Genomic DNA, 21,320 nt, shown 5'->3' on the forward strand with positions numbered 1-21,320 from the left:
GGACAGGCAGGGCCGGTGCGCTGGCCATTCTGTTGAAAGCAGGCGCGTGGTGGGCACCTCCTAGGGACTCCTGCAGGAGTCCGGGTGAGATAGCATGGTGTCTTGGACCAGCACGCTGGTGGGAAGCTGTGAGAGGGTGGCCGGCATCTAGATTTGCCGGGGAAGGAGGGCCATCAGATTTTGCTATGGGTTGCATGCGGGCTATGAGAGAAGGAAGAGCCTGGGAGAATTCCAGAGTTTCTGGCCCGTGCAAATGGAAGGCATTGAATTGCCATCTGGTGTGATGGGGGCAGCTGCAAGGGGAGGAAAACCAAGTTTGGTTTTCAGGCCATTTACTTTGAAGTAAATGAGTGAGCAGTGGAATATGCACGTTTGGGGTTCCCAGAAGGAGATAGAAATTTATTGGTCCTCCGTGTACACATGGTGTTTAAAACCACAGGACTGGCTGAGGGCATGTAAAGAGGTTTTAATGATCCCTGTCTGAGAAGAAAGCTTGCAAGCATCTCCCCGCCCATTCGCCAGATGTTGAGTGGAGGGGTTGATAGCCCGTCTCAGTGTGGCAGTGAGGGACGGCCTGGCTCCCGCAGGACCCCTGGGACCTGGCCTTCCCTAGCCGTCAGCTACCGAGTTCAGCACCTTCCCTTGCCATCGCGGGGCTGGCCTGATCCCCCTCTGGTCCTAGGAATGAAAGCACCATGAGCATGCAGGGTTTGCCCTGGAGCCCATACAGAGTGGAAGTTTCGGGGGCTGAGTAACTGCTGATTCATGCTTCCACGCCCACCCTCAGCTGCAGCTGCGTCAACTGGGACGTGCAGCATCCTGGAGCCAAAGTCCTGTTCTCTCCGCAGCGCTTCACCAGGAGGCACTTGCCCCTGGAGAGCCTCCATCTGTCCCGTGGTGGATTTGTCTCCTTGGCCTAGGCAGAGCTCCACCCACATGTCTCAGAGGTGTTTGCAGGGGCTGAGTCATGGTGAGGGTCGGAGGCTGACCAGCTGTTCGGGCCAGACATTGCCTTTTTTCACGTGCTCACGAGGCCTCGGTTTCCTTTGCAAGGGAGAGTGTTGGTGTGCCGCCCGTGTCCTTAACCAGGGCGGAGGTGCGCGTGAGGCCTGGGGTAACAGGGAAGGAGGTGTGCCCTCTTCAGCAGCTTGCTCATAAATCCTCAGGCTGTTTCGTCGTTTCTAGAACGGGCCAGCAAAGGAGCCATCCTGCCTTGGCTGCCTTCCCGCTGTGACATGTTCCTAATAACGACACTCACTCTCTGTTTTTGTCGTTAGGTATCATGTGCTGTTCACTGGGCTCCACGTTCTCTTAACATCTCTGGAAAATCAGTATCATTGACATCCCATTGGACAGGTAGAAAAACCAAGTCTCAGATGAAGCCATGTAATTTGTGTGGGGTCTCACAGTATGAGGTCTGCCTAAACCCCCAGCCCACATTGTACCTGGATAAGGGGACATCATCCAAAACCTCTTGATTTACCCAGTGGCAAGGGCCTGGGAGATGGGAGTGTATCTAATTCTTTGTACCCCAGACCCTTCACCTTACACATGGGAGGCCCACATGTGTGGCCCAAGACCATACAGCATTTCCCAGGAGAGAATTCGTGATGCTGTCCCGCAGCTTAGTGAGTCCCCTTAAATAAAAGGATGTTGTGGATGGAGGGATGGCTCTTGTTTCCAACCTGATCCTCATGAGCCAGTCCTAGGACTCTAGGCAGAAAGGAGGAACATGCCATCATCACTGTGTGAAGATGAATGGTAGCGAATTGCTTGCGATTGGGGGTGTTCAAGCAGAGACTAGACATGACTTGGTGGCTCTGGTAGTCAGGACGTTAAGCTAAAAGACAGAAGACCCAGTGCAAACTGGGTTTTAACAAAAAATGAAGTCTTGTGGTTCATGGAAACATCGGGTGCCCACCCAGGGGTTCATCTGACTTGGGCCAGACAGCTTCCAGGGGTCAAATGATCAAATGTGGGTGTGCTCTTCTTCTCTTGCTTGTCTTTGTTTTCTTCTTTATGGTCTTTGTTCTTAGGCAGGTGCACGCTCCCTTTCTGTCTGTCTGTCTGATGGTTTCTAGCAGGTTCATCTTACATCCTATGAGCTTAGCAATTCTGGTGATGAGAGGGGTTTTTTTTTTTTTTTCATTAACTCCACCAAGAGTCTTGGAATCGAGCCTCCCACCATCCCTGAACCAGTCACTGTGGCCAACGGGGTGGTAGGTACCAATGGGTGAGGTCAGGGCACATGCTGACTGGGACCAGGGGTGTATGGTCAGCCCCCCAAAGCTGCTTGACCTCAGAGCGGAAGAGGGGTCGTTTCCCAAGAAAACGCAGGGTTCCATTAGCTGAAGAAGAGGGGAGTGGATTGTGGGCAGAGAAAACCGGGGACTGTTCAACATGAGGGCCTCTGGCAAGAGGTCTTTGAGCGTCAAACGGGGAATATTGCAGATGATCGCTTTTGAAAAAACTATTTTTAATCTAAGACATAATGATCAGCTTGATTTCTTAGCCAGAAAGCATTCACTGCTGCTGCCCCTTTTTTGTCTTTGCTTTTGTCTTTGTCACGTCCATCTCCTTCTCCTTTCCTGGGATCACTAACAAGAACGGAGTCCGGCTGCAGTGAGACCTGCTCACTGCCTCCGATGTGCAGTCAGGACCCTGCAGGATCTCACTGGAAGCTGGGCCTCTTGTTTGTAGTCCCATTCCCTGTGACAGGGCACAAACACACCATCCCGTGGTCAGTAAGCACTTGTAACCTTGGGCACTAGGAGGCAAGCTCACGGGAGGCAGAGATTTTGGGCGGTCTGTTCACTGCTATGTCCCCAGTGTCTACATGGTGCTTGGCACATAGTAGGTGCTCAATGAATACTGGGTGGGTCGGTGGGTGGGTTTGGGAGGCAGTGGGAAGAGCATCATTTGAAACTGGACAGATCTGGGTTTGAATTTGAAGTTCTGGAGGGAGTGATCTTTTATCCACCTGGTGCCCAGGGATGACTCGGGGACATGATGACTCGGGGACCTGGCAGCTGCTATCATCACAGGTCCCCGGTGGCCAAGAGACGAGAGGCCCAAAGCTCCCGCACAGTTGGGAGGGCCCAGAAGGGGTTATCTCTCCGCAGCCTCTCTCCCTCCTCTAGGAGAGAACGTGTCTCAGAGTCTGACCATGTGGGCCCATGAGGGTCAAGGATCCTCCTCCAATAAAGAGTGTTCCTGAATCTCCCATTCGTAGCTGTTGGTGTGGAATATCTTTCTTGCCCTCCGTTAAAGGAACCTGTATCCTTTGCCCATCTCTGTCTGCATCTTTATTTATACCAGCATCTCTGTGTGAGAGCTCTCCCATAGTCTCTGGAAGCCTCTGTTTCCTTACCTGTAAAATGGGAATATGTCTCGAAGAGAGGTGAGTATTGCAGTGAAGGAATGTTGGTGAAGGGCCTTGGACAGTGGAGCACAGAATGTGTGCAGCCTGCGGTTACAGTTCTCACTGGAGCCCAGGGAGGACCTGCATTGCATTCAGGGCCCTCACAACATGCGAGAAATAGATGGAAAACACTTGCTGGTGGGCCATGTAGCAGACACAACACAGACCGTGGGGCTGGTAGATCTACTTTCATATTGTGGCTTCACCCCTTGGTATTTGTGTGGCCTTGAACACACGATTTAACTTGCCCAAGTCTAGTTTCCACTTTGATGAATGGAGAACGGGATTCCACCTTCCCATGGGTGTTGTAAGATGGCCTCTCCCAAACGTCTTTGGGCTCTGTGCCGTTCTGCAGACTTCCAGGCCCATTGTGAGAGTCCGGGAGATACAAGGTTGTTACACTGAAGGATTGTGTTTGTCAGGATAGGCTTGGTTCTACTGCAGTAACAAGCACTCCCCAATCCCAGTGATGTAACACAATAAAAGTTGATTTCCCATGCTATGTGTCCAGCATGAGCTGCTCGGGTCCTAGAAGACAGAGGAAAGTCACATTTGATGAGCCCCTCTATAGGGGTCGATCGTGGGGAACCACTGTGATACTGTTGCATTTATCCTCACTAATATGTCATGGGGCTTCAGTGACCCAGAGGAAAAGTTGTTTCCATGGCCCTCTGTGGAAGGAAGAGAGGTGAGTGATGTTTGTGGAATGCCTGCTGAGGGCCGGGCCGTATTCTTGGTACTGACGCATCCATTGCATCTTAGTTACATGGCACAGTGCCCCTTGCAGGGAAGAGGGTACTGTCTCAATAGTGGGACTTGGAAATGTTCAGAACTGGAGAGAAATGGTAGCCACTGCTCTTCATGGGACGCAACCGGCCAAGGGTGACCCCAGGATCAGACCCAGTCTGTCTGCCTCTAAATTGCATGCTTTTTGTTGGTTTGTTTTCTAACCATTTTATCCTGTCTTTGTATCCTAATGACCCTGGGGCTTCAAGAAACGTTACAGGTGTACACTTTTTCGTGTGTTACCAGGAGCTACAAGAATCATCATCATAGGGCGCCTGGGTGGCTCAGTTGGTTAAGTGACTGCCTTCGGCTCAGGTCATGATCCTGGAGTCCCTGGATCGAGTCCCGCATCGGGCTCCCTGCTCGGCGGGGAGCCTGCTTCTCCCTCTGACCCTCCCCCCTCTCATGCTCTCTCTCTCTCATTCTCTCTCAAATAAATAAATTAAAAAAAAAAAAAAAGAATCATCATCATAGTTGGGGCACTGTCCGTTGAGCCCTAGTTGTGTATGGACTCTGTTACTAGCGACCCTGTGATGTAAGTACTTCTGTGGTTGCCATTTTATTGATGCAGAAGCTGGGCCCAGAGAGGCTGAATGACTTGCCCAAGGTCACCTAGCAAGTGACTGGCTGATGGGGTTCCCCATCCTGGCCGTCTAGCTCTAAGTTCATCCTCCAGACCACTACCCTACAGTGCCTGCTTAAACTTGAGCATGACCTTCCTTCTGTACGGGTGTCTGTGTCCCCTGCTCACTGCTTGGCTCCCCCCCCAGGGAGAAGCCACATGATCGTTACCCCAAGGGGGCCCCCTCTCAGCTTGAGGCAAGTGCTGTGTGATACGAGAAGGGGACTCTCCAAGGAGAAAAACATTTTTTTGATCATAAAATTTAATGTTTTCATTTACTGTCTTTCTTTTGAAACTTGGGCATAATATAGTGAGCCGTGTTTGAAATATTCAGGGGGTCTCTGTACTCCTTCTGATGGAACATGATTAAGAATGCATGCTGGCCGGGCACCTGGGTGGCTCAGTCGTTAAGCGTCTGCCTTTGGCTCAGGTCATGGTCCCAGGGTCCTGGGATCGAGCCCCGCATCGGGCTCCCTGCTCGGCGGGAAGCCTGCTTCTCCCTCTTCCATTCCCCCCTGCTTGTGTTCCCTCTCTCGCTGTCTCTCTCTCTGTGTCAAAATAAATAAATAAAATCTTTAAAAAGAAAAAAATGCATGCTGGCCTCCCCTCATTTCTAGAAGACATTGGAATATGACAGAGAGCCATATAATTTCAGAATTTACATCTTGCTATGAAATGTGCTTTCCAGCATTCTGCACAATAAATGTAAAAGCAACACTCCAGGGTGAAATAATTTTTGAAGAAACCTCTGGAATGGGGAGTGGGTGTTGGATACGTGATATTATATAACTTCCTGGGTCTGGCAACCATTTCTGCGGAACGAGAAGCAGCTGTCCCATGGTGAGCACCTCCCGTGTGCCACCCTGGGTGCTCTGAGGTCTGTTCCTGTCCCGTTTGGTTCTCCCTGTAGCCCTGCCTTCTCTATGACAGATCCCCACTCAGTAGCTGAGGAGACAGAGTGCAGGGGCTTGGAGGTGGGGCCTGGGTGTTAACTTGTTCTCCTGCCTTCGGCTGCCTAGCCTCCTCCTGCCCTGCAAGCTTCAACTTGGTAGACCTTCTGGACCTCTCCCCTGGGCCCAGGCTGAGTCGGGGTCTCCCCTCCATGTTCCTGCAGTACCATTGGCCACACTGTGTGGAGACCGTCAGAGTCTGAATCCCGTGGAGACAGGGAGTTCCCTGAGGGTCACAGCTGCTGCCCAGCCCCCAGGACAGTGCCTGGCACACCAGCGAAGGGCCAAAAAGGCAGATGAAGTAGTCGTTCCAGAAGTGTGCAGGGAGGCACATTTGGCCTCAGGAGGAGCTTTATAAAATAATGACTCCAGAGCTGCAAGAGATCGTATATACCCTGTGGTAGTTAGGAGCATGGGCTCTGGGTTCGGATCCCAAGTTCTCTGTTGGTAAATCCTGACTAGGACTTCCCCTCTGTAAGCCTCCGTGTCCTCCCCTGTTCCCTGGGGATGGTAGCTAGAATGCAGAAACCGCCAGGGCCGGGGTTTTATCCCTTTTGTGGGCCGCTGTATCCGCAGTGCTGAATTACAGGGCTTGGTGGGTGGTAGATGCTCCATCGAAACTTGTCGAATGGATGAGTGTGAGCATTTTTAGCTCTTGCAGAGGAGTTTTCAAAGAAGGGAATCTGCTGTGGCCAGGCCTCAACAGGTTGCCTGCGAGTGAGCTGATGTGTGGGTAATGCTGAGAACTAGGTCTGACACAGAGTGCGTGCTCAGGGTTGGTTCCTGGTGATGAGGGCTCCCCTCTTCTTCCTCCTCCTTCAGTGCTGGCCCTGCAGGCTGGAGAAGCCTTTCTTTGCTGGGAGGTGGTTGAGGTGCAGCTGCCTTCCAACTCTGGGATCCTCAGGAATCAGTAGTCGTCCCCCATGAGCCAGCCTGAAACAGCAATGCTTTTGAAAGGAGAGGCCAGCAAAGCTTTCTAAAGTAATTCTTGACCCCTTTTCACAAGCTCAGCTGAACACCATATTTTATACTTGTGATGGCTTATAATTACAACCATTGTATGATGCCAGGTAAACTGCATTATCTCTGGTGTTAACAGAAAGGAGACTTGGTCCTCTTCCACCATTGACCCTCCCATAATCGATCCAGCAAAGAAAAACCCGGAAGTGTCTGGTTTTGTTGCCAGCTTTGGCAGTGATTCCAAGTAAGATATGTGGAGATGGGCGAGATCCTGTGCTCCATTTCAGGACTGTGAACTGTGTGGGAGACAGCATTGTCTGCTGGGTGCACGAAGGCTGGCCATGGCATTGCCGTGCCACCTCCTGTAGGAGCTTTGTGTAACAAAAAGAATGTGGGTCTGGGTGTTAGCTATTGCAATAACCTCTCTGTGATCATGGGCAAGGGTTCTAGACTCTTTGGATCTCATTTTCCTCCCCTGTGAAATGGGAGCAACAGTAGCACCTGGAAGGATGTCTAAGGCCACTGTGTACAGTTGTGCAGGTTGTTCACTGCACAAAGGCATGTACTCGGAGTCCAATAGGAGCTTTATCCAGCCCCTGCTGCACCCACTGAGCCTAGGCCCCACGAGGCTGTAGCTACCCAGAATGCACACCTTTTTGTTGTTTGTGCAAAAGATCCTTTATCTGTGGCCCTCCAGATGCTTGATCTGTATTAGGTGTTCAGAAAACAGCAGCTGTTCCAACTACTGTTGATGCATCCTTCATGGAGACGATGCGTGAATGGCTCAAAGGAGTTGGGGAGGGAGGTAAACTGAGATTTGAGTTAAGCTTTGAAGGGCAGATGGAGGTTTTAGGAGGTGTGCGAGGGAAGGAGTTGGAGGAGGAGCTCATAGTCTGGTCAGTGTCAGTCTTTCCCTTGAAATGTTGCCTCCCCTCCTCTTCCCACCTCGCCCCTCCTTCTACCTCACCTCTCTTTCCATTGCTTGAATCCTGTGTCAAGGAAACGAACGGGATGCCACTGAAAGCTGTTTTTAAATTTGGGGTTCTGGAGAAATTTCAGTGTAGACAAAAACGGTGTCACGTTATGTCTCTGTGCCCGTTACAGGCCCCACCCAGCTCCTTCTCCAAGACCAGTCCCACTGCGTGCTAGCCCTCCTCTGCCCCCTCCTCCATATTATCTTGAGGTCAGTTGCAGATGGCATGTCACCATATTTGTCAATGTCATTGACAGGTGTTAGGCAGGACTGGGTGTGATCTGGTTTGGGTTTCAGGGGGGCTGTTTGAGCATCAGCTTGGGAGTGGGGTGGAGAACAAGATGGACAACAGGGGCTGTCATGTTTGTTCAGGTGGGAGATGGGGGCCCTTCTGACCCAAGGCTTGGGTGACCCGTTGGAGGAGAGGGAGCGGATCTGAGAGAGGTTAACGCTGTAGATGGTACAGGCCTGTGGCACTGGATGCTTTTGTGGGCGCCTGGTTAATAACAAATAATGGCTGTAACAGTACGGAGTGCTTGGTGCATGCCACGCTCTAAGCTAAGCACTTCTTACCTCTTAACTCATTTAATCTCACAGAAGCCCCGTGAGATTTACACTGTTAGCAGCCCTCACATTATGGAGGAGAAACTGAGGCCTGGAGAGGTAAAAGCGATTTGGCCAAAGGCTCTGCTAGGAACGGGGCATCGTCTCCTGAGCCCAGGCACGCACCTTGGACACAGTGCCAGGCGGCCTCTCTGCTGGGGCTCCAGCAGGAGGGTGGCAGGTGACGGGACCTGTTGGGGAGCTTCACAGCTGCCTCTTGCCTGTGTGTTGCTCTTGTGTGAGCGCATCATTCAGCAGAGGGCTGGAACTCATGGTTCTGTTTTGTGTTCTCTTTTTTTTTTTTTTCCTCTCCCGTCATTGCTCATTTGTCTCAGCCGCTGGGAAGGTATTGGCTGCTGCTTGATTATCACGCTTTCTGTATATTCTGCCTTTGCTCTTTAAGGGCCATTAGCTGAGGCAGGAAAGAAAAGGTGTTATCTGGGCTGTTCACAGCTGCTCCATGTGACCTTTCTCCACGACTCGCCCTGTGTATTCTCCAAAAGGTCACGCGTCAGGAGAAACGAGGACCAGCACTGGGAACTGGGACGCAGCAGTTCCGTGTCGGGGCTGGCACAGTTACCAAAACATCTGTCTCTCAGAGGCATCCCATTATTAATTGAGCTGTTGTTCTGTCTGGGTGTTTCTTTCCCCCCATTAAATCGTAATCCCAGCCGAATGTTTTCAAGTATGACTTTGCTCAAGCTCGGCGGTTCTGAACACACAGGGGCTAGCTACGGAGGAGATTAAGGGAGGCTCTTTCAAATTGAACTTATCAGCAGGGTTTCCTAACAAGCCTCTACTTATCTCAGAGCCCACACAGTCTATCTCGGTGGCACTTGAGGATGGGTCTGTCTCAGGCTTCGGCTGAGCGTGTCACTTGACGGCTTTATAATGTGATGTCGAGGAGGACCAGTCCCGAGATTGCAGAGCTGCTACCTCATCGGGGGGTGGGGTGGGGGGAAGTGGGGGGAAACCTGAGAAGCTCCTGGGCTCAGCAATACCCCCCTCCCAGCTCCGTCCTCCGCCCAGCAGGATCACAGCAAAAGGTGGCCTGGAAAGAAGGAGGAAACTGGGGAGACTCAGAAGACAGGTGACACAGGGTTGTGAGCTTTGGGGTTACTGACCCCCCCCAATAGACTGTAACTTTGGACAATCACTTGCTCTTTTTGAAACTTGGTTTCGCCTTCTGTAAAATGGGCATAGAGCTGTACTTCCCAGGCTTGTACTTTGTGCAAGCGTGGAGAGCCCTTGGAATGCTGCCGGACTCTAGGAAGTGCTCGTCATGGTTACTGAAGGATCGTTCACTGGGGTGGGCCGGGAACTACTAAACTCTTTCCCTTTGCTTCTCATGACACACCTGGACAATAAGGGACAGTGTCCTCATTTGACAAAGAAGATAGTGTGAATCAGAGATATGAAATTACATACTCATGGTCACAGAGCGGGGAGTAGACAGAGCCTGGATTGGGCCTCCACATCCCTTGTTTTTCTATATCCCATCCTGATTTGAACCATCCTGAAGTAATACCTGAGAGTCCCTTGGGATGTCTTCATGTTGAAATTGTCACTTAGAAACTGGTTTCCAAAATGTCTTCACATGAAGCAAAAACCACTTTGCGGAAGGCTCTTCCTGGTGCCTGCGCACTCCTAGAATGTTCTCTGGGGCTCTCCTTTGGACCCGGAATTCCAGGTTAGGGCCTGCCTTAGCAGAGGTTCTTGCTTTCTCTGGGTGCTCTTTCCTGTGCCACCAGGGTATCCTCAGGGTGGGTGTCTGTAAAACGGTCTGAGGCTGGGCCTCTGGGGGCTCAGAGGGCAGTGGGATCAGCCAGAGCCCAGATGGCGGTCTTCCTCTGCCTGCTGATGGCAGCCATGCCCTGTAGGGTTGATGGTGCCTTTTCCCTGGTGTGTGTGTGTGTGTGTGGGTGCGTGCATGTGCAACCATGCCCTTTCCTAGGGGCTGTGTGCACCGTGTGTGTGACCGTTCCTTTCCTGGAGTGCGTGTACGTTAACGTGTGCACCTGTGTGTGTGGGTGGCAGTGCGTCGTCCGGGGGGGGAGGTGTGAGTGTGCCGGTGTTCCTTGCCTGGGGCAGTGCTCTGAGTCCTTGAGCCCAGGTTCATCAGCCCTGGCAGGCCCTGTGCTGTGCTGTTGAGGCAGTGGCTCAGCATCCTGGTGATGCGGGGTGGAGAGGCCAGGCACAAGAGTGCAAAACATGGACTCGGAACTTTGGCTCTTGCTTCCGGTGCTGCTGGCTTCCTGTGTGGCCATGGGCAAGGTGCTTACCCTTTCTGGGCCTCCATCCCCTCAGCTCTGAGATGAGGAAAGGTAAGAGCGTTCACGTCCTAGGGAGGCGCAGCATCCGATGAAGTGCTTCCTGGAGGGAGGGGGGAGCAGCGGTAGAGCAGAGTAAGTGCTCCTGACTCGCCCTCCCCACGAGCACTGCTCATCCTTGCGAGTCTCCTGCCCCCACTGGAGGAACAGGCTGGCTTTAGCAGCAGGAGCTCTCAGCCTCTCTGAGCCCAGGCTTCCTCTCACCCCAAACGGTCCCAGGATTTCCCTTGCTCCATGATTGATCCATCACCTGAGGGCTTGAGTGGTGGAAAGAATACCGGCTTTGGAGCCCTGATAACTGGGTTCAGACCTCAGCTGTCATTCGTGAGCTCTGGGACCTGAGACTTCCTCAGCCCCCGAGCCTCACCTTCCTCCCCTGGGAAATGGGCACGTTCAGGCAACTGTAGGAGAGACTCAACATACTGGGTCAAAGAGGGTGGTGGCAGCTATAACTTTTCCAGGACTTCTGAGACCTGTGTGTCCTGGCCTGGGTGTGGATACTCAGTATTTTAGTCACTGTTCCCGATTGTCTTAGTTTTCAAGCCCAGATTGACACTGTGCAAGAACACAGTCTGGAAGAGGGACAGGTATTGATGGCATCAGTTCTATCTTGTTTTGAAAAAACTCAACAGGTCTTCTCTAAAAACGATCCTGTTTGGGCTTTCTCTTTTCATCACCATTCATTATTGTTTCTGATAATTAGCGTAAGACATTGTTTCAAATACAGGCTATATGTTATAGATAGGTGCCTTTCAGACTACCTGCGGTGAAGAGCACCATTTCCATTTCATTGCAGACTGACATGTGTACAAAAAAAAAAAAGTCTGGAAAAACCATGGAATTCCTGATTTCATAGCAATATGAAATTGTGTTAAATATTTGTAGACCTTTACTGTCAACTCCTGTTCTTCCTTTGTCCCAGACGGGTAGCTCAGAGCCCACCTTCTGCATCTCGGCCCCTGTTCCCGGGCCCCTCCGGGCAGCCCGGCTGCAGACTAACCGCACCGTTAACCAGCACCCCACCATGTGAGGCGATGTCTGCTGTCTGTTGTCAGCCGGCGGCTTGAGGTAGTTTTTCTCTGGCTTGTGGCTTTGTTTACCTCGGTGAGAAGGCGGAAGTAGACGGCTGACAAGTGGAGAAGCTTCTGTGACATCGCGGTTGTGCAAATTTGGGCTGAAACACTAGGTTTTCTGCAACTAGGGACTAGCCCACCTGCAATTCATACCTCAGCCTGTGAAATGCTTCCCCTTGGTCTTTGCTGGTGACTCCCAAATCTGAGGGATCATCATGGCCAGTGGGATCTTTCTAAAAAGTACTTCTTCGGACTGCCTGCCCCTCGCTGAGTCAGTTCCTGAGAGTGAGGGCCAGAAATCTGTATTTTTCAAAAGGCCTCCAAGTGGCTAATGACCAGCTTGTTTTGGGAGCCACTGGTCCACACGGCGCTACTTCCCTTCACTCTGTGGGGACACTCCTCTCCTTAACCCCTGAAGGGCTCAGCTTGTCTCCTCTAGCACAAGATGGCGTGCAGAGAGCAGAGACCGTGGCCATCCCGCCCTGCCACTTCCTGACCCCCACAGCTTAGTCTCACAGCCTGGCCTCTTGGAGCCTTGAGGCTCATCCTTAGGGAGACATGCCCAGCCTGCAGGAGGGATGCACGCGAGGGTCATGTGAGCAGATGCATGTAATACCTGGAAAAGGCCTGGAGCATAGTTGGTGCTCAAACATGGATTAAGACAGATGGGCATTGGCAGGGTCTTTGTCTTTACCTGGGTGCAATGTCCTCATCACGGAAAGAGGGTCTAGATCCCTCCCTGCAGCTTGTGTGTGTGGGACCAAAGAACAGCTTGTGCATTTTATAAAACTTACGATGCTGAGACTTCAGAGTGAATGTTCTCAGGTAGTTTGGGGTATGTGACCAGAAGAGCCTCAGTTGCCGTTGAAATTTGGGGGTTGTCTTGGTTTAGTTAATCAGGGAAGTGTCTAATTAGGTAGCTGAGGGAGGGAGAAGCATGGTTTGCTTGAATGTGATTAGATAGAACATTCTGATATCAAAGGAAATGCCAGAGGCTTTTTTTTTTTTTAATTTATAATTCTTTCGTGATTTGGCAGGTAATTATGATAATTCCTGGGATTTTCACAGACTTAAAAGCTTTTTCACAGCCACATTATTTTTGGAAATCGTCTTCTCTGATGCTCCAGCTGGAATGGATTGCTCAGTCTCCTGAACTTCCAAAGCTTTCGTCTTCCAAAGCCCAACTCAAATGTCACCTTCCTGATGACGCTTTCCCCCATCCCTTATGCCAGGGATGCCACGTCGGTGTCATCCATAGGCCAAGTCTCTGATCGGTTGGGTGTGGCTGCCTGAGTGTTTCCTTCAGGAAGGAGTGCAGCCAGCGACTAGTCGTGTCTGCCGGGGGGCCAGAGGTGGGAGAGCCGATAAATTTTACTGATCTCGTGTGGCTGAGCATTTAGGTAGGTTCCAGCCCTTTGGAGCTAAACTGGTGTTTGGGGCACAGGTGCAAGTAGAGGGGCTGGGTAGCTCCCCAACAGAGATTTGCCAAGTCACAGGTGAGTGATTTTAAAAGTTTGATAGATGTTGCTAAACAGCCTCTGACTTAGAGTCAAGAAGTCTACTGTCTTCTCTCCACTGTAAAGGCCAAAACCCAAAACGTGACTGAGAAGTGACTGCACTTTATTAATTCATGAGTTGTGCACTTTGAGAGGCTGCCTCTCCAAATGGCCCTGGGCATTATGTGTGGGGGTGAGGGGGAGGCTGCCCAGCTTGTGCCAAGGCTGAGGGGAGAAGTGAGGGACTCCTGAATGTTCTCTCTGGGGGAGGCCTTCCCTTATGCCCCATCCTCTTTCCCAGTCCTCCTCTCTCGGTGAGCTCTAAGTTTGTCTGATCTCTAGGGTGTGAACCCCATGACCTTCCTGGGCTCCCCCGCCCCGCCAGAACCAGGCCTGGCACATGGTTAGCAATTCTGTTGGTGACATTTCCTTACTGGGGAACAATGAGTCTCTCTCCACAGCTGAGTTCCTTGGTATAGCACATGTGGCCCCTTTCCATCTGGCTTCTGCAGATAGCCCTGTCCTCCAGTTCCCTTTGATGTGATCACCCACCCTGTACAACCAGCTCTCCTCCACTGAGCACTTGCCACGCACAGACACAGTGCAGAGCTGGTTAAGTGCGGCAGCTCATTCCGGCCGCACAGTGGCCCCATGCAGTAGGTAGGGTTTTGAATTGCTGTTTTGTAGGTGAATGGCTTTAGGATCCTCAAGATTAAGAGCCTGGCACCAGAGCACACTGTAAGGGATCAAGTGCAGGCCTGTTTTGCCCCAGAATCTGAGCCCTTAACTGCCTGTCTCAGCTGCTCCTCCCCGCCGCCCCAGCAACCTCTGGGCCTGTGCGTCTGCGGTTTCTTCTGCTGGATATGCCTTTCTTCTTCCTATCTCAGGGTGACCTTCTAGAGCTCAGCCTGTTTATGGGACATAGAAGACCTGTGGGTCTGAGTGACTTGAGATGCTGGGGAGGGGGGCAGGTGATGGTGTTAGAGAGGCTGATCACGAGTGTGTTTGGGTTTTATTTATCCTTAGAGCAGTGGGAAGCAAGGTTTTAAACACAGGTGATATCGGATGTTGCTTTGAGAAGATCACTCGGTCTTGCTTGGCTGAGAATGGACTGAAGGGTAGCCAGTGTCTGTCTGTCTGTCCCATTCCCTGCGACTCTCTGTGGCTGCTGAAAACAAGGACGGGTCAGGCAAGACCTGTTGAGTGCCCTCAGAGCCTAATAGAAGCTCCAGCCAGTGGTTCTGCTGCCTGCTTTTGTTTCTATAATCTCCACTTCCTGTTCTGAGGCTCTCGGAGTCTTGAATCCATTTCTAGTTACACTAGACTTGGAAAGAGTTATTCAAGGAACAGTAAGCTCAGCATGGTTTATGTAAGATCAAAGCTGTTGGTCTCAATGGCTGTATGTAGGGATATCTAATCTAGAAACTCAGAGTTTCAGAGCTTAGCTTAGTAACAATGAATAATGCAGTTCTAATGGTTACTCAAAATTATTTCATCAGTTTATCTCCTCAGTTCCCCCGATTCCAGGCCCGCCCCCCCAATTCCCTAGGGAAATTAAAGCTTTGACTTGGTCACGTCACTCTTCTGGCTGCAAAAGAGAACCAGGGTTTTGACAGCTCCTGATAAATACCATTGCAAGCTGGGATGTTCTGCTGTTTTATGCATTTATGGAAAATCGTTTTAACACTCTGGCTCCCACTGCAAAACAAAGCAAAACAAAAACAAAGCAAAACCTTGCTTTGCTTTGGAAATGCTGGTGGCATTTATTTAAAGGTCTATTTTGTGGGGATACAGTAGCAGGTATTTAGCAGTAATATTGGCAGTTGTGTGTTTCCTGCTTACTGTGTGGTAAACGATTCTCCGCCCCGGGGAAGCTCATGGAGGATTTGGGTGATTGCTGTGTGGAGGATCTACAGAAGCGTTATTAGCGGTATTGTATTTGTTTGTGAAAGGCCCAAAGAAGATTGTCCTAAGTTTTTACTATACAAAAGGAATAACGCAAGTGGGAAATACTAATTTTAGGTCTGTACAAAAAGAAGCTGGTTAAAGGCTCAGTGACTTATTCTCCTGTTGTTAATTGCATAGTCCTTGGAATGTCTTCTGTGCTGTTCTCACTTTGCATTTCACTCTGATTTGAAAGAGGTGGGCACCTGGGGCACAGGGGGCTGCCACGGACAAAGCAAGTTGAAGGAATCAGGATGTAATTGGGGGTCTGGTGCATTTTGTGTTGCTTGTACCACGGCTGCCTTTAGTTTTCAGGTGAATAATTTTATTTCTTTTAATTCTTTTATATATTTTAATTCTTTTAAAGAGCCCAAGTGGTTCTACCAACCGATAAATGGAAGAGTGTTCATTGTTAGCAAACTAAAAAGTAAGGAAAAATAGAAATGATGGGAAGAAAATCTGTCCCTTGACTAATGTTAATATCTTGTGTATTTCCTTTTATGCCTTTTACCTTTTATATAACAACATATTAAAAAAAAGGAGGGCCCCCCCTTACTCCTGAGGCCCCAAGACTTAGGTTAAAGATCCTTTTTTTTTCCTACAGAATGTCTCCCTATATCCCTTCTTGATTCTGAGTATGTTCTACCACGGTGCAAGTGGTAGAATCGTGGCGTTTGGCCCTGTGGTCGAGAGCCAGGGCCCCAGAGTCAGCCCTTCGGTGGCGGTATGACCTTGAACTAGCTGCTGCTACTCTGTGACACCGTTGCCCTCCGTAAGGCGGGAATGCTAACACCTGCCTCACGAAGCCAGCGTCACGAAGATGCGAGGAGCACTCGGAAGGGCTGTCCCTGGCAAAGATGAAGCGGTGACTGAGGGCTCGTTGTGCCGCTGCAGTGGGATCTGTCACTGTCGCCATTGCCCCAAGGCTCTGGCTCTGTGTTCCCGGTTTTCAGAACCAAGGCCCCGAGGAACAGAAGTGGTCAGTTACTCCACCTGTGCCGTTAGCCGGGTGATTCTTTTTTTTTTTTTTTAAGATTTTATTTATTTATTTGAGAGAGAGAGAATGAGAGAGAACACATGAGAGGGGGGAGGGTCAGAGGGAGAAGCAGACTCCCTGCCGAGCAGGGAGCCCGATGCGGGACTCGATCCAGGGACTCCAGGATCATGACCTGAGCCGAAGGCAGTTGCTTAACCAACTGAGCCACCCAGGCGCCCTAGCCAGGTGATTCTTGGCAGGCACAACTCAGATGAGGAAGAAAGCCTTGGCTAGAAAAGTGTCCGTGAAGGATAGAAACCAAAGGCCCAAAATGACCTGATAGGGCCCTGTCCTGACCATAGACTGCGGACGGTTGATTCTGTAGTGTTCACATCAACCCAGTCACAGATATGTTCGACTTAGAGGCGGCTTTGCGCAGTTCATAGGTAAGCACTGTTGTGTCTCCGGCCCAACAACCTCCTGGTGCCTTGCTGACGAGTGGCAGGCCTGGAGAAGGTGGGACGCATGCTGGGGGGTGGCGCGCGGGTCTGCCCTCTGAGCCTGACTGTTTGGTGCTTGTGTGTTCCAGGTGGCGGAGATGCACGGCGAGCTGATTGAGTTCAACGAGCGCCTGCACAGGGCCCTGGTGGCCAAGGAGGCCCTCGTGTCCCAGATGAGGCAGGAGCTCATTGACCTGCGGGGACCGGTGAGTGCTCCCCCCTTGGGAAGGTCCCAGCCTCACTCTTCTGCCTGCTTCATCTGTCTTCCCAGCCTCTGCTGCCCACAACCACGCTGCTGAGTTTGTTCATCGTTGGCAGTGCCAAGGGTATAGAAAAGTACGGAGACCGAAAGAGTGAGCTGTCACGTACCCACTGTCCGGATTTCATGTACATTAACCTTGCCTACACTTTGCTTCAGGTGGGAAGGGGTAGAATAAACACGGTGATACCGATTCTATTTGAAGCCTCCCCCTGGCAGCATTTCATGCCCCCGCACCCCATAGTGAGTATCCTGAAATCAGCGTATAGCCTTCCCCTTCCTGTGTTTATGCTTCACTACATAAATTTCCATGAGCAACGGTCTTGGTTTTGTGTAACCTTTACTTAGATGATGCTACCTGTATATATCTCCTTGGCCCTTGTTTTTGTTTGTTTTTAAGTCAGTATTGTGGTTTGGGGAGTATCTCACACAGTTCTAGTAGAGGATTTTCAAGCTGTGGCTCTCTTGATACTTTGGCCCCCTTAGGGTAGTCCCCCCATATCTGCGGTTCCACTTTGCCATGGTCTGGAAGCAGATGACCGTCCTTCTGGCGAGTTGCTAGGAGGTCATTTGTAGTCGAATGCCACATGACAACGCCTCCGTCACTCACCTCCTTCATCTCCTCATGTGGGCGTTGTGTCCTTTCACATTGTCACAAGAAAGAAGGGGGAATAAAGGACAATAAGATATTTTGAGAGAGAGGATGCATTCACATCTTTCATTACAGTATATTGTTAAAATTATTCTATTTGCTGTTGTTGCTAATCTCTTAGGTGCCGAATCTATAAATTAAACTTTGTCATAGGCATCACATAAAGGAAAAAGCAGAGTATATGTAGGGTTCAGGACTGTCCCGAGCTTCCAGCATCCACTGAGTCTTGGAATGTATCCCCCACAGTTAAGGGGGAAGATTGTGATTACTTGTTGTGGGGGCTGTCCTGTGCTTTGTGTAGGATGTTTAGCAGCACCCCTGATTTCTACCCACTAGAGGCCAGTAGCACCCCACCCAGTCATGACATCCAAGAATGCCTCCAGACATTGCCAGACATTCCCTGGCCAAACCACCATGGTTGGGCGGGGGGCCTGGTCTGGTTCATTCACTTCCTTGACTCTCGAGTTCTCTCTTGAGCGAAGTACCATGATAATTTTAATCCAATTGCATTTTACTGGACAGTTAGGTTGTTTGCATTATTTTGCTATTGCAAACCACGATGCCGAGAGCATTTTGTCCTCTTGTACATGTTCACAATAGCTTCTTCATTTCAAAGGTTTATTGTGTCCAATGTTAGATGTCCATAGTTAGGCAAATTCATCAATAGAACTGTCCTCAGTGGTGGTCAGTCTTGTTTGAAGTTACCCGCACCTGCTTCTCCTTATGTATTATTTTGATTCAGATACTAGGTCTTACTTCATTTATAGACCACTCTGTATAGATCCTAAAATCTTTAAAAAAAAAATAAAATAGGAAACCATAAATATGATATCATCATCATCCCTCCATTACCCTTTGTTCTTTTATACCATCAAATGTGTTCAGATTTCTCACTGTTCCATAATTTTTTAGAGTTTTTTAAAAAATTAGGATCCACGTGAGGTCCATGTGTCGTCATTGGTTATGTCTCTTGTGTTTCTTTTTTCATTTTAACACAGTTGTTTTGACTTGAGTAAAATAGAAGCTGAAATGTACCATCTTATGTGGTGGGGTGGCCTTAGGTGGAACCCTCACCTCCCTCCGTCTCCTGAAGCTTGTCCTTTTCCCCAGCCAGATCTCTGCGCCATGGAACCCTGGCGCCCCATTCCTCCCTCCTCCAGCCCCTGCCCACCACTGTTTTCCTCCCTTTGTCCGTGAATCGAAGCACTCGCTGATGTTTCTGTCCATCCGTCGCGTCCTCCTTCTCTTTCTTTTCCTTACCATGTGTTTGTGGAAGACCCTGGGTTGTGTCACCACCTGAACCTGGCTTATGGCACCTCTGCAGCATTCTTCTCAGGCCCCTCTTTTGCTTGTATTTTCTTGAATTGGCACTTGGGTCTGGGGGTTGGGATGGAGGTTTAATTTTCCTGCGAACATCGCTGTCGCTGGGGCGGTGTTTTCCATCCGGAAGCACACCAGGTCTGCCTGTCTCTCTTTCCGATCCTAGCAGTCCTGTATTAGCACTTCCTGCATCCACTACACAAGCGTTTCCTTGAGATCTGTGCCCGAGGGCGAACTTGCCAAATTGTGTGGTTTGGTATTTTAAACATTACTGAGTTTTACTTTTTTTTTTTTATACCTGTTTATGATCTCTCAGTCAGTGCGCAGGAGTTCCTGCCAACACTTCTGGGCACCAGGCGGGTTTTAACTTGTGTTTTTATGATCGCAAGCGAAGCGGACCATCTTGCCATTTGCCAGCTTGTTATTTCGGTTTCCACTTCTGTGATGACTTGCAGCCTGTGCCAGTTTCCTGTTGGATTGCATGTGTTTTCTTGCTGATTTCTAGTGGTTCTTTACCTGTCTTTTCAATTATGCATGTTGTCAATATTCCAGCCTATGGCTTACTTACAAGCTTTTTAATAAAAGTGGAAAAATTTAAGCCTGTGGCAAAGGAACAGTCATTTAATGAAACCCCATCACTCACCTTTGCAGTAATCTCCTCAGGGTCGTTCTTGACTTATTCTTACTCAGTTCAGTCCCTTCCCAACTCAGATTATTTGGACACATATCCAAGTCATGATATTATTTCAGGCACAAATATTTCAGTATTTATCACTAAAAGATATTTATAGTACCATCATCATCCCTAAAAAATTAATGATAATTCCTTAGTATCCTCAAATGTCCAATCAGTATTGAATGTTCTCCAGTTATCTCAAAAAATTTTTTTTATTTGCTCTAATCAGGGTCTTAGTGCAGTGCAAACAGTGCAGTTGGGTGATAGGTCTTTTTAGCATCTCAATTTGTACATTACCCTCCATATCTAACCCCCCCTTTTTGTTACTATTGAAAAACCTGGCCTTTTGAACGGTCTCCTATTTAGGATTTTGTTGATAGCAACCCCATGGTAATCCTTACCATGTTCCTCTGTTCCTTGCCTTTCCTTTGAATTGGTCATCAGCTGTAGAGTGTAGATGAGTTTCAGGTTTGATTTTTTTTTTTTTTTTTGGATACCTTGCCCTCACAGGTGGTGGTGTGTACTTCCTTTATATGATGTCAGCATGTGAATGTTACCTCCTGTGCTTAAAGACCTACAGTGCAGTCCCCAATTGAGTTGGTTTCCCTCACTCCTTACGTGTTCAAGATGTGTACAAGATCTTTGTGGATTTCATTCATTACTGAGATACAGGTTTTCCTACAAGGGAAACACAGTAGGTACCTGTTGTGCACTAAGAACCCTCGGTGGGAGGTGATTTCATCTTTGTTTTATAGCTTGACTGAGGCTCAGAGAGGTCCTGAATCTTTCAATGAGTGTGTCATGGAGTTGGATTCAAACTCCGCTTTAATCCACAAAGTCTGTTTTCTTTCTCAAGCTCCACCAACTCTGGGGATTTGGGGAGAGCAGGTATGGGTGGGTTCCCTTGTGTTACCCATTGCCCTTCCAGGCAAGGTCCCAAGGGTCCCTCTTTGTGTCCTTCCCGGCTGTGTCCCATGTTAAAGACTTAGGCAATATGGCTCGTATCCCTGCATCCTGGCATACTCCAAGGCCGCCTTACTGGAGGGGGACTTGATAGCAGGTGAGGACCAAGGAGTGGTCCCGTCCCTTAGGAGAGGTTCAGTGTGGATCCTGGAGAAGTGCCTGTGTGTCCTCTATGCTGAAGACAAGATCAGTGACTCCTTTCAGTGCAGGTGCATCTTCAGGGAGCACCTTCAGTGCATTATTCTCCTTGTGGATGATGGAAACGATGAACCAGCTGCTGTAAGTCAACAACTTCGATTTTAATAGGTTGCATGTATTGATGTCTGCCCCAAATTTAAACACTTTCAAAGTTTTAGTACTCCATTTAATCCTCTGAGACCCTAGCAGTAATTACTATTATGATATCATTTTGCATAAGAGAAAACTGAGGCTCGGGTATGGACTAACTCAGCCAAGGTCCTACAGTGAGAAGTGACAGATCTGTGTGCCTTGAAAGACTGGAGTTTTCTTTAAACAATTGGAACTTGTAAAATTTTGGACTCTTGACAAATCTTGTTAGACCCACGCTAGAAAGGCAAGTAGTCTAAAAGAGCATGCAGTGAAAAGTGAGTGAATCACCCTCCTATCGCGGGCCCCTAGCCTTCCTCCCTGGAGTCAGTAATGACCCCCCCAGTGTTGGGTTTGTCTTTCCAGAAATGGATGCCCGAGTAAATTGCATGCATACTCCCACATGTTTTAGTAACTGGTTGCCTATTCTATTCACTGTTCACAATATGACTTTCCCCCCACTTAACAATGTAGTTAAGAGATCTTTTT

General features: G+C 49.5%; 1 protein-coding gene across 1 annotated transcript in view; it reads left to right on the forward strand.

Annotated features, from left to right (window-relative positions):
- The window catches only part of SNX29 (sorting nexin 29), a 517,029-nt gene that overhangs the window by 316,058 nt on the left and 179,651 nt on the right, over positions 1–21,320 (forward strand). Inside the window, exon 16 of the mRNA XM_045874993.3 lies at positions 16,724–16,840. Coding sequence (XP_045730949.2) covers positions 16,724–16,840 — 117 coding nt within the window. The remainder of the gene's footprint in view (positions 1–16,723; positions 16,841–21,320) is intronic.

This window comes from Mirounga angustirostris, unplaced genomic scaffold, assembly GCF_029215605.1.
Source record: "Mirounga angustirostris isolate CCGP_5_RB_7025 unplaced genomic scaffold, mMirAng1.0.hap1 SCAF_5, whole genome shotgun sequence".
NCBI lineage: Eukaryota > Metazoa > Chordata > Mammalia > Carnivora > Phocidae > Mirounga > Mirounga angustirostris.